The 11,713-nt window shown below is 33.3% G+C and overlaps 2 protein-coding genes across 4 annotated transcripts; one reads left to right on the top strand and one right to left on the bottom strand.

Moving 5' to 3' along the window:
• Positions 1-1,614: 1,614 nt before the first annotated feature.
• Positions 1,615-11,117, top strand: LOC139872285 (uncharacterized protein At4g18490-like). 3 transcript variants are annotated; one of them, XR_011767000.1, is made up of 16 exons: positions 1,625-1,740; positions 1,934-2,060; positions 2,224-2,412; positions 2,505-3,452; positions 3,707-4,003; positions 4,093-4,194; positions 4,287-4,421; positions 4,636-4,830; positions 4,907-5,081; positions 5,517-5,575; positions 5,660-5,702; positions 5,774-5,911; positions 6,027-6,139; positions 6,449-6,538; positions 6,642-6,695; positions 10,921-11,117. XR_011767000.1 is itself a non-coding variant. In XM_071860127.1 (15 exons), exons 1-14 carry the CDS (start codon positions 1,680-1,682, stop codon positions 6,489-6,491), a joined length of 2,622 nt encoding a protein of 873 aa, XP_071716228.1. In that variant the 5' UTR covers positions 1,615-1,679; the 3' UTR covers positions 6,492-6,538; positions 6,642-6,834. The 3 variants fall into 3 exon arrangements, 2 of the variants coding, with proteins under 2 accessions (XP_071716228.1, XP_071716227.1); XM_071860127.1 differs by lacking the exon at positions 10,921-11,117 and having other exon boundaries at positions 1,615-1,740; positions 1,937-2,060; positions 6,642-6,834; XM_071860126.1 differs by lacking the exon at positions 10,921-11,117 and having other exon boundaries at positions 6,642-6,834.
• LOC139870300 (protein NETWORKED 2A-like) lies at positions 7,422-10,711 on the bottom strand. The gene is made up of 2 exons (XM_071858131.1): positions 10,618-10,711; positions 7,422-10,513 (listed from the first exon to the last, which is right to left on the bottom strand). Exons 1-2 carry the CDS (start codon positions 10,709-10,711, stop codon positions 7,422-7,424), a joined length of 3,186 nt encoding a protein of 1,061 aa, XP_071714232.1.
• Positions 11,118-11,713: the final 596 nt, after the last annotated feature.

The following is an 11,713-nucleotide window of genomic DNA, read 5'->3' as shown; positions in this document are numbered from 1 at the left end:
TCTATACACACCACCTTTTGATTTATCTACATTTTTGTCTCATAAATTTACACTTATATATCTAAATTAATTTAGAAAGTTGAACTTATATTATTATTCTAATTATAATTAAGAGAATAATAATAAATTAAGTGTAGATGAATCAAAAAGTGGTGTGTAAAGTTCATATCTTATTAAACTTAATCTATAGTTTCTATTAAAATCCTAAAATGATAATGGCATTATTAGGCTAATTCTTTTGTTAAAAAAAATCAAAAAACAAAAGAAAAAAATCTAAGCATGGCGGGTGGTGTCATTGATCTAAATAATTTTCAATTAAAATTAAATCTTATTAATTAATTATTATTATTAAATCTTATTAATAATTATTTTAATTATTAAAATTTTATAATTTCGAATTATTTTAATTAACTATTTTGAATTTAGTAGAGAAGGTATAAAAGTTAGGCAGAAAGAAATCAATTCTAAATTTATATTTTAATTTACACTTTTAAAATAAAATAACAACCAATATTATCTCTTCTCATTGGATTTGGATTGTTTAATATGCATTTTAGGTGTTTAATGAAATGTTCAGCTGACGAGTTTCTTAATCGGACTCTGTGGTTTCACGGGTCATTAAACTAAATGACTTTAGTATTTACGTTCACATAATACCTAAAACATATTATTAAACTATTTCGTTTAAACAAACTCGTGGTTCTACAGTCACGTTACTAGAGTAAAAGATAAATCAAAACAGTATTATTTCATTAATTTCTTTTGTAACTAATCCTCAACCATCACATAATATTCTCACACCTATATAAACCGTGCAGATCAATCATTTTACCGCCAAATCACTCAATCGCAAAACAGGGACGCATTTACTCAGGTTCTTTCTCGATCAACTTCAATACATAAATCGAAATTGTTTTGATTATATATCCTTGAATTGTTATATCTATCGCTACTCTAATCTGATTGATTGCGTTTTACGTATATGCTAACATCACCGATTCATGTAATTGTAAACTATACAAAATATCTAGGGCTCGCATTAGAAGATTTGCCAGTATCTGTGTTTAAATGCACAATTTTAGCTCAATTTGTGTCAATTAGACATATTCATATAATCATGGCGTTATATCAGGTGTTTCAGTAGGTTATTCTGTTTGTTTTGCTTTATAGTGTCTACATCTGTAATGTTGTTTACGGTAATCATAAGCTGTTACGTTGAATTAATATAATGTAGCTGTATATATTTTCTGTATTGCGAGGAGATTTTGGATCTGCATTTCTGTTAATATCACTAATCATGTACAGTAAGTTAATTATACAATAGATCTAGGGCTCACTTAAGAAGATTACTGTTATCTGTGTTTGAAAGCAAAATTTTAGCTCAATTTAACAAGTTAGACTTGTTTATATGGTATCATACTTACGGTTTGATCAATTGTGACCCTAGGTGTTTCAATCGGTTACTCTATCAGTGAAGTTAAATACTGAGTAGTTTCTAAATCTGTCATGTTGTTTTATCATAAGCTCTTACAGTGATATGTTTGTGAATTACTTTGGCATTATGTATATCGATGTACTTTTTCTGGATTGTGAAAAGGAGATATGAAGAGATTTTTTGGATATACATTGTTGAGTGGTTTACGTTGAACTAATGAACACATTGTCGATCAGCTATACAGATGGCAGAATCACAAAAGACCGAAGCTCCTGTCAAGCCAAAAGAGAAAGATTCACTGCTAGGTAACATTCAAATGGAGTCTTCAATTAGTTAATACTCTTGAGAGGATTTAGTTATTTATCTGTTTTCTGTTTAAAATAGAAAACATAAGAATTGTGTAAGTTTGTCTACACATTGATTGCTTAGTTTATGTCTGTAACTGTCATCAAATTGTTGGCGTAAATAATGAACTCTGTAATATGCTTGGTCCAATAGCAGATTTAGACATCGACAAAGACTTTCTTGGCTCTTGGAAGTCGATGTCCATGGGAGACGATGGAATGGATTTTGACTTTGGACCATCCACAAGTGGCAATAAAAAGGCTTTTAAGTTTGACAAACTGTAAGCTCGTAAAACCTCAGATTTTCATATACTTGAATATTTGATTTGAATTTTATTTGGAGAGAAATCAGACATTGTAAGTTGATGGAAGACATATTTACTATTTGATTAAGAGATAATTCAGAATTCTATGTAATTAAATCTAGTGAACTCTTTTTTTCAGGGATATGGATTTCTCTATTGATGCCGATTTTGGCAAATTACCGTCTTTTAAGATGGACATGCCCTCTCTTGATATAGCATCCCCTACAAAGAAATCTGAAACATCAAAGGAACGATCTAAAGAAGAGTTATCTGGTGGGGGGAATCGGGCGAAAAGTGATAGCTTTGCATTCTCATTTGATTTTGATGAGTTAGTTATTATATTCTACTCGATTTTTTCTGTATTAAATAATAATATGTCAACCGTCTACCGTTTAAGTCACCTGGTTTATGTTTCTATAGGTTTGCAGGTTTAGACTTTGGGCCGAAAAAGACAAAGAATGATGAAAACTTTAATAAATCTAAAGATAAGGAAGGAATTTCAAACTCTAGTGGAAGTGGAGACTCCGGAGACCTTTCGGCTAAACACAATGATTCACCTGATGATGATGATATAGCAGTTAAGCGTTCAGCATCACGGGCTGTTTCCATTTCAGAGGTTAATACTCAAATGGAAAGCGTTAAAGCATCTGAGTCTAAACATGTTGATGCATCTGAGGATGATGATACATCATTAAAGCATTCAGCAACAAAGGGTGCTTCCGTTTCGAACATTGATACTCAAATTGAAAACATTAAAGATCCAGATTCCAGAAATGAGGATGTCCACCTGAAATCTGTAGGAGATGAAAGACGTCCTCTAAAACCTGATAATGCTAAAGAACAAGGTGTACAGAAAAAAACTTCATCTGAGAAATTAATGTCATGTAACCTTCAGGAACCTATACAAGAATCTCACTCATCAGATATGAAATCTTCTCCAGAACCTCATGTTCAGAAAACTTCGCAAGATTTGCATGAAAATTCTTTAACTGATAATGTTACTGCTGAAAGTATGGTTTCAGATGTGCAAGAAGAAGAATCTGGAACTAGGTATAGAATGATGAGCTTGAGCACAAGGGATGAGCAAAATGACAATGTGAGACCTTTGGCTGAATTGACTCCTACTTCCAGCTTATCGTTGGAAAATTTATCAGTCGATATGAAATCACAACGTGAAGGTGTTCTAATGTATGAGGAAAGGGATGATAATGTAACAGTTGGTCATATTGATATCGATGATACAAATAAGGCTGTTTCACATGTTGAAAGTTCCTTGATATCTGGGAGACAGATTCTGACACCTGCAGAAATGAACGATAAGAGAAATGAAAACCATATTTCTAAACCTCTTACGGACGCACGGGACAGGTGAGACTATGTCTTGTATTTCGTGCTTTATCTTAGCTGATTCAAGGTATAATTGGACTTACTTTAGATTGTCACTTGTCAGTGTTATGCAAATCATAACACTTAGATCTGATGATAAATTTGATACTTGAACTGGAGTATGTGCAGATTATAATTACTCCATAAGATTTTGGGAATCTTCTTGACCTTAAAATGTTTTTGTTCCGATGCAAAGCCCTTGGCTTATCTGTAACTATGTCGCTGATCTTATGCAGTCGAAGCACAATCGATGAAGTGGCCTTAGAGAAAGAAAAAAGGAATATCCCTGTCCGGTCAAAATATTTCAAGAAGCAAACTGAGAGTGATTTTGAAGCGCATCAGTCATCAAAAGTGATTTCGACAAAACTCATTTCTGTTGGCAACAAAAGGATGAACACGTTATTGAGCAATCCTCCTTTCGAAACTGGAAGCGACCGTGGATTTCAGCAGGCATCAATCTCTTCAACAAAAGTCATCTCCATTGGCAATAAAAGAATGGACACATTATTGAAAAACACTCCCATTGAAAAAAGGCGAGCCATTTTTTTAGTGCAAATAACTTGAATAAATCTTATGAAGACGAAGAGACCATTTTAGACTTTCATGAGGAGATTGTTTGCAGATGTGTAGAATCAAGGTCACTACCCAAAATGCTGAGCAGAGACATACCGGTCCAAACCGAACTCACAGAGACAGGTCATTGTAAAGCTCTTCCCAATACGAGGTGAGGTTTTGGTACTTTTAACAGAATATCAAAGTACATTGGTCTCAAGTAAAACAAATTTATTAAGTCGCTTCAGATATTGTTGATTATAGTGAATGCTTAAATGCTGATAACCAAGAAACCAGAAATGAACCAACACCGACCACAGTGGCAAAGGATATTGACCCAAAAAAGAAAGAGCACGTGCCGATGGGTGACGAAAACACGGAAAGCATTTCTGCACTCAGGTTTTGTGTCTATTATGGATCTTAATGCTACTTTAAATGTTCTGTACTTCATATTGTTGTACTCTGCGTTAAGTAAAAGTTTTTTCAGTAGTCAAAACTCCTTAATTAGATTGGTTCTTGGATAAGACATTATCTTATGTCACTCTTATAAATCATTGAGGCAAATCTGGTAAAAAAATATTGCGCATTATCTTTTTTGGTGTATTTTCGTCAGGTCTGATGTCCATCCATCCAGTTCGATGGAACAGTCAAACAAAGCTCTCTTACATAATAGCCAAAATCCCGGGGTACAAGTTAAAAGAACAAAATCTACCAATATCATGAGTAAAAATGATGTGGGAAAGAATAGGACATCCCCTACTCAAGCTGATATGAGGATCTCTGAAGTTGATACTCCAAAAGTTTCTAGGTTAGATGTTAGATTTGAAACTTCTGTTTGTTTGTAAACCACGTTTTTGAATATTACAATCCATCTTTTTATGTAGAGCTACAGAGAAAAATTTAAAGCCACTCAATTCTATGTTACCAAAGGGTTTGACATCCGTGAGAAACAAAGATCAAGTTATGGAATTGCAAGTAAACATGTCCAAGAAGAATCTTCCTGTTGACATGAATAAGCAAACACCACTCACTCCTACTCTGAAGCGTAAATCATTTGAGGTTCTTTTTTCTTCTTTTATACCTACCTTTCTCCTATGGTTGCTTCGATCTATAGACTGTTAAATTCTGTAATTTGGGTTATGGCTTACCTGTAACGGGTCAAAATGGTAAAACAAAAGAAGCCCCTTAAAAGGGAATGGGTCAAATGGTTGGTTTGAATGGCTTAGACAGTTAGACATACTGAACGTATTCAAGTGTAAATCTAAACAATTTTGACTTATTACCCAACCCACCTGACCTGTTCATCATGCCATCTCTATACTCCCCTAAAAGGATACCTCTGATGCACCAAAGCTACTATTTGCAAACTTACACAATCAGTTTTTCAAGTCCCACCCCCAAACCTTGTCTCTCTTCTGTTGCTATAGACTAAGAGCACCTCAAATAACATTCAAATATTTAATCACAATTTTGTTATCTTCACTAATGATGCAGGGATCATCTGAAACACCAAAATTAAATCCACTCAAACGCGTAGCTTCATCACCCTACAGGTCCAACCATTCTAGTACCTTTTAGGGCACTTTATCTTATGTTACTCATATCTTGTCTAATATGTATTGTCTATTGAAACTCAGCCACAATATCACCTCGTCATCGGAAAAAGCTGTTGAGGAACAGGTATTTTTGCTAGAACAAATTTTTACTTCCAAGAAGTTTATTTGTTTCTCTTATTGGTTTCTCGGTTGTAGCTCCGTAAGCACTCAAGTGTGGTAACTGAGAAGTCTCCTAGGCTCGCTGTTTCTTTAACAGAAATGGACATTTCTTCCGAAATAGAAAATGACAGCAATTTTGAAAAGGTTGAGGCATGTTCAAAAGAACTTGATGATGTAAGTCTGCATTATGTTGAAGTAGTTCATTTTAAAGAATTTATATCCTGTTAATTGCTACTTTAGACACTTGCATTGGAACATAAATTAATGGCAGACATATCGTTTAATACAGGTATGCAACATGCTGAAAAAGAAACACGAGGAGGCAAAGGATGTACTAGGTCGAGCTATTGTCAACAACAATAGTCTTCTGATGCTCAACCATCCAATCCATCAAGACAAAATATCCTTTTAGCTGTACCTTTTTATGCATTCTTTCTGTCGGATATTACTAGGTCCGGTAATGGGTCAATATGGGTTAATAGGCTGGGTTGACCCACCAGCAGTGTTTGTTTCATTTTTCAATAATAACTAATCTATTTAATTTCACTAAGAGACTATATATTATTAATACAGTAAATATAATACCTAACAGATAGATTCTTTTTTATCCATTTTTCAAATTCGTGTGTAAGTCCATTTGATTGTCTAGAATATTGAGATTATACTTATTATCAAAGTATGATTGTTTAAATCCTTAAATATCTGTTACATCCGCATGATTCAGAAGTTTGCTGCAATGCTGATATCCAAGTAGCTTTAAACGTGAATAAGCCTTAGCTGGAACTAAACATTTCATAATAGGTATTTTCTATAACCCATCCACTCTGCAATTCTGATTAATGACTCAGGATGATTGCTTTAGCTGTATCATCCTCATTACTTATAAATACTTGTGATTATGCAGCCGTAATGTCTGCTTGCTTTTGATAGAAGATCCGTAATGCTATGAAGATGTCAGGTACTTGCATTTACGTGTCTATTCTTACGATATAGTAAACCATTTAGCTAAATAAGTATCATCGCTGTTGAAAAAGCATGTTGTGGTAGACTATTTTGAATTTTCCATTTCATTTTAGACTTTCTTTTGATAAATGCATTGAGATTGATGTTTCATGGATGGTTTTGAGACGAGTCATTTTTCATTTTTAATATCCTTCGAGTATTTGAAAGTACATTAGTAAAATAAAATGCCATTTTATCAGAAATTTCAAAACTTATCATCTAATAATATATTTCACATGAAAAAAACTCTCTAACCACTTCATCTTTCATCTCCGAATACGGCACAAATTTCTTATCCAAACACAAAAACTCATCAATTGAAAACTCAGTTCTGGTTGGTTCTCTAGGTCCCAAATTAGTCAACGGTGTCTGGAATGACCGAAACTCCTTTATCAACCGTTTAATGTCATCTTCATTGTCTACCACTTACGTCCTTTTGTTTAAATTCATTTTTATATAGCTCTGCATAATTTAATTAAAATTTATATTTTTTTTATACCTGTATATCTTGCTCTAGTTATCATAACTTCTGAAATGTACATCTTATCATAGAAAAAGAAGAAACCTTGAGGTATGTTCCATGATGCACGTTAACTATATGATCTATGCCGTAATTGACAAAAAAAAAAAAAAAGGATCACATATACATTATTTAATTTCTAAAACATGAGAAATGTTATACTCAACTATCTTGACTAGGTTTTGGTAATGTTTTGGAATTACTACTATTACTACTATATCTTCTTTGCAATGAAGGACTCATACATGTAAACAATGAAGATGCCCTATGTTTTCTTCTTAACTTAGCCCCAAATAGAAAAGATCTAAAAGGAACCTTTATGCTAGAATTCGACTTCTTTTTCTTACCTAAATCCTCATCAACTTTTGATAAAGTCTTGTCTATATCAATGTTCAGTGTTTTAACCCTTTCGGTCGCCACTCGTAACTCATCTAAAACCTTCAAATTTTCTTGCTTCATGTTAAGAACCTCTCCTTGAAAAGTTGCAGCTTGATAGTTATTCAGCATCTTTTCATCCGTCCGACCCTCGTTAGTTATGTCCGTTAGTTCGTTTTGCATATCAGAAAGCGACGTTAATCTGTTTTGTAAATCGTCTTCTAGTATTCCACTTCTTTCTAACCATATAATTACTTCTGTTTGCATGTCCCTTAAGTGTCGATATAATGGTCCGATATCTGAAGCAAGCGTAGAAGAAGAAGAAGAAGAATGATGGTTTCGATGCTTACCATTTTCGCCATTTTCTTTCGCGTATTTTATCTCTTGTAGTAAATCATTGTATGAATCTTGAAACCTATTGATTTGATGATATGAGGTGCTAAACCTTAACCATAACTCTAGGTTTTCTTTTCGCAAATCATCAATCTCCGTTCGTATCTCATCTTCAATATCTAAAACTTCTTTGTTTTCTTCGTTAACACCATCCGCGCGTTCTTTCGTTTTACACGTTTCTTCATTCATCAATTCTTTTGCTTTCTTTAATTCATCCTCTATCATTTTATCAACTTCATTCTTCCTTTTTGTTTCCTCATCAACCAAATTTAAATCCATTTTAACTTCATTTTCTACAATTTCATCAAACTCATTTAAATCTTGAGACTTCATTGGTTCCATTTCAGTTTTCTTATTAGGTTCTTCCCTTTTATTTTTTCCTCCATCAACCAAACCTCGAGCTTTCTTTAGTTCGAAATGTGCATTTTCAACAAGTTCTTCTATTCTGTGGGTCCCTTCATCAATCGCATTTTGAGCTTTCTGTATCTCAATTTCTGTCGCATCAAATTCGTTTTCTCTTGGTGTTTCTTCATCAATTACATCAATAGATTCTTCAAATTCGTTTCTAGTTTCAATTACTTCATCATCTGAAGGTCTCATCGTTTCGAAGTCCCTGGTTCTTCCTATATTCGTCTCCAAAAGTTTCAACCTTTCATTTAACGATCTAATTTCTCCTTCTTTTGTTTCATTCGAGTTTCTTAACATTTTCATTTGCACCGCAAGTCTAAAAGAGCGTGCACGATTCATCTTTTCAACTTCATTAAGCCTCTTTTTTACTTCTTTGTAGTTTCTTAATGTTGACGAGTACTCTTCAAGTAACATTTTCTCTCTATCCTCTATTTCTTGTGAGGATATTAATTTTAAATTCTCTTTAACTTCTTCATTACCTACACATTCGACATCTATTTCGTTAATCACCTTTTCAGTTACGTCTCGATGTTCATCATCTTTATCTTTTTCGTTTCCTTTCTTTTCATGATCATCATTCTCGTAGGATTCAGAACCATTTTGTTCTTTTAACTCGGGCAAAATTTTGCTTTCTTCGATTTCTGATTTTATAATTGTATCATCTTCTTGAGTGATTTCATCTGGTTTTGCAGTCAAGATCTCGTTAGACAAATTATCAATTGAAACACTCACCTCATTAAAACTCGTTTCCATGTGCTCATTTTGTTCCTTAACTTTGTGATCGAGGACTTGAACTCTTTCGAGTTTCTCTTCTAACTTTTTGATCTTGATTCTCATATTGTTTGAGTCATCAATAAGGTTATTTTTCTCTTCTTCTAAAGTTTGAAGTTCCTCATGTAGCTCGTTATTCTCAAATTTTAACCGCATTATGAGTGCAATTTGAGATAATCCTTCAGTTTCCAAATTGATCACCTTATCAACAAGCTGTTCAATCTTCTCAGCAACTTCGGAAATTGTGATTTGTTCAACTTTTACAATACTCTGTTCTTTCATGCTTTCATTTCCATATTTAACTTTTTCATCTTTTTGGTCAACCTTGGTCACAGGTTGACTCTGAGCATTCTCATCTGACTTGTCCGTATATTCTTCGAAATCTTTCAACTCTTTCTCTTCGATCTTTGCCTTTTTATCCTTGACATGTTCAATAGGTTCATCAAAGTTCATGTCTGAATTCTTGTTGTTTGAAGCTATAAAGGCTTCAAATTTCTTCCTATTTTCATTAACTTTGTTGTGTTCCATAGTCGCCTCTTTTTTGGCGAGTTTTTGTTTATCTTTTAACTTTTCAAGTGTTTCATTGCACATCTTTAATGCAGAAGATGACATTAGGGTTTGAGCTTCTTTGTCCTCAATCATTGTACCAACATCAAACTCTTGGTGCAAATTGCTTATTTTGGTGTGTATGTCATTAATGTTGTTCTCGATTTCCCAATACTTGGACATCGCATTTTCGTATGAAATCTTTATGAATTCTTTATCCGTTTGAAACCCTAATATCACCTTTTGAAGCTTATCAATCTCCTCAAGTGCCTCATCTCTACTCAATCCTGATCTTTCTGAAACCTTAGGAGCATTTTCGGCACCACCTATTTTGATTAGTCCGTTTTTTGACATCATTTTTGTGGGCATTTTGGACTTTTTCTTTAACATGGCTTGAACTACATTTTCCATTTTTGGAGTGTTTGGTTTCGGTGGTAGGGGCAAAGGCATAGGAACATTCGAATTTGTAGGGAGCTTGTTCTCATTTTGATCAAAGTTCGTTGAGAAATCTTCGTAGTCTTCTTCATCAAATGTCATTTGTACTCTTTCGGGGAATACAATTGCGATGGTTCGATTAGCGCTTTGAAGATCCTTGGACAAATGATCATATCTTTCTGCTAAAGCTCGGTATCCCCGAAAAGTATCTTCTACGAAGTTTACAATTTCAGGTCTTTTTCTGTAGTATTGTTCAGCCCGGGACCTAAATGAGTCTCCATCTTCAGTGATAATTTTGAGTATGTACTCCACCTTTTCCTCCATATCTATTTAGCCAACATAAAACATAAAAAGCATGTGAACTTTTCTGACATATTACGAGACGAGCTAATTGATAACATATTAAAAAATTATATCACATAAAATGTACCTTGGAGATTTTGGTCTAGCCATTTTGATTGCTTAGTCCTGATGTGGCTAGCCCACCACCATGAATATGCATTTCTTGTTGCTCTTGACAACATGATCCTTTTTTTTTATATTGAAGTCACAAAATGTACCCAAATTCTCCTTTTTGGCAGAAAGGTATGATCTTTATGTTACACGTTTTGATCTTTGCATATATTCCTTGATCTTATGAACCTTCCATTCAAAATTGATAAATAAATTTAATTTGAAACTCCATAAGAGAAAAAAATTGATTTTTTTTTACGGTTGGAATTGACAATTTTAGGTCAAAATGTGGAAATTCAACAAGTTTCTTGAAGGCTAAAAGAAACCGTTATAGTAGGATAGGAAATAGGAAATAGGAAATGGTTGATCTAAGGTTGTATAGATGGAGAGAATAATGCCAAATTTTGGACCATTCAAGAACAAGAACATTGGAAACAATCATTTAAATTTTATTTCCCATTTGGCATTGCGTGTTTTCACGAGCACATTACTTTATTTATCTTGCTTGTTAGACTGTTATTAATGGTGATGGCTTAATGAGGGTGTAATGAGGGTGTAATGAGGTGTTTTTGTGAGGTATAATGCTGATGATGTTAGTGTGATGGTGTGATGAAGTTTGTAATGGTATGGAGTGATGATTGTGTTATAGAGAATATGTTCCACCATTTTCATTTTTTCTTAAGTTGTTTTATTATTTTGTTTAGTTAATTATGTAAATTAATGTTGTATAAAGTTAATACATTTATACTAATTTTTTTATTTATCATTTATAAATCATATGCTTATGGTTAGTAGTAAGTAAAATAGAATATTCTTTTTATAAACTTATTTATAATTCAGGGGTTAAAGTTAAAAATTAACAAACTAATGTTATCTTCATCATCATTTATCTTCAACAACTCGGAAGAAAAAATCACATGCAGTTAAAAAATCATTCTATATTCAAATTAAAAAAACTAATTAGAAAAAATAAAGGATGTACTTATCTTCTTCAAGGTACAATCCAGCGATGTGTCAAACACTGATTCGCTGATCCATCTCTCACGTCACACCTTCCCGTGATGCACTCATCG

This window comes from Rutidosis leptorrhynchoides, chromosome 10 (genome assembly GCF_046630445.1).
Source record: "Rutidosis leptorrhynchoides isolate AG116_Rl617_1_P2 chromosome 10, CSIRO_AGI_Rlap_v1, whole genome shotgun sequence".
In the NCBI taxonomy this organism is placed as follows: domain Eukaryota; kingdom Viridiplantae; phylum Streptophyta; class Magnoliopsida; order Asterales; family Asteraceae; genus Rutidosis; species Rutidosis leptorrhynchoides.
This window is presented reverse-complemented; position numbering and strand designations above follow the sequence as displayed.

Excerpts from the sequence above, each read along its gene's own strand:
- LOC139870300 (XM_071858131.1), bottom strand. The coding sequence starts at position 10,711 with ATGTTGTCAAGAGCAACAAGAAATGCATATTCATGGTGGTGGGCTAGC. Across the intron at positions 10,514-10,617 it reads GCTAGACCAAAATCTCCAAG|ATATGGAGGAAAAGGTGGAG; the intron begins GTACATTTTATG and ends TTGGCTAAATAG.
- LOC139872285 (XM_071860126.1), top strand. The coding sequence starts at position 1,680 with ATGGCAGAATCACAAAAGACCGAAGCTCCTGTCAAGCCAAAAGAGAAA. Across the intron at positions 2,413-2,504 it reads TTCTCATTTGATTTTGATGA|GTTTGCAGGTTTAGACTTTG; the intron begins GTTAGTTATTAT and ends ATGTTTCTATAG. Across the intron at positions 4,422-4,635 it reads GAAAGCATTTCTGCACTCAG|GTCTGATGTCCATCCATCCA; the intron begins GTTTTGTGTCTA and ends TATTTTCGTCAG.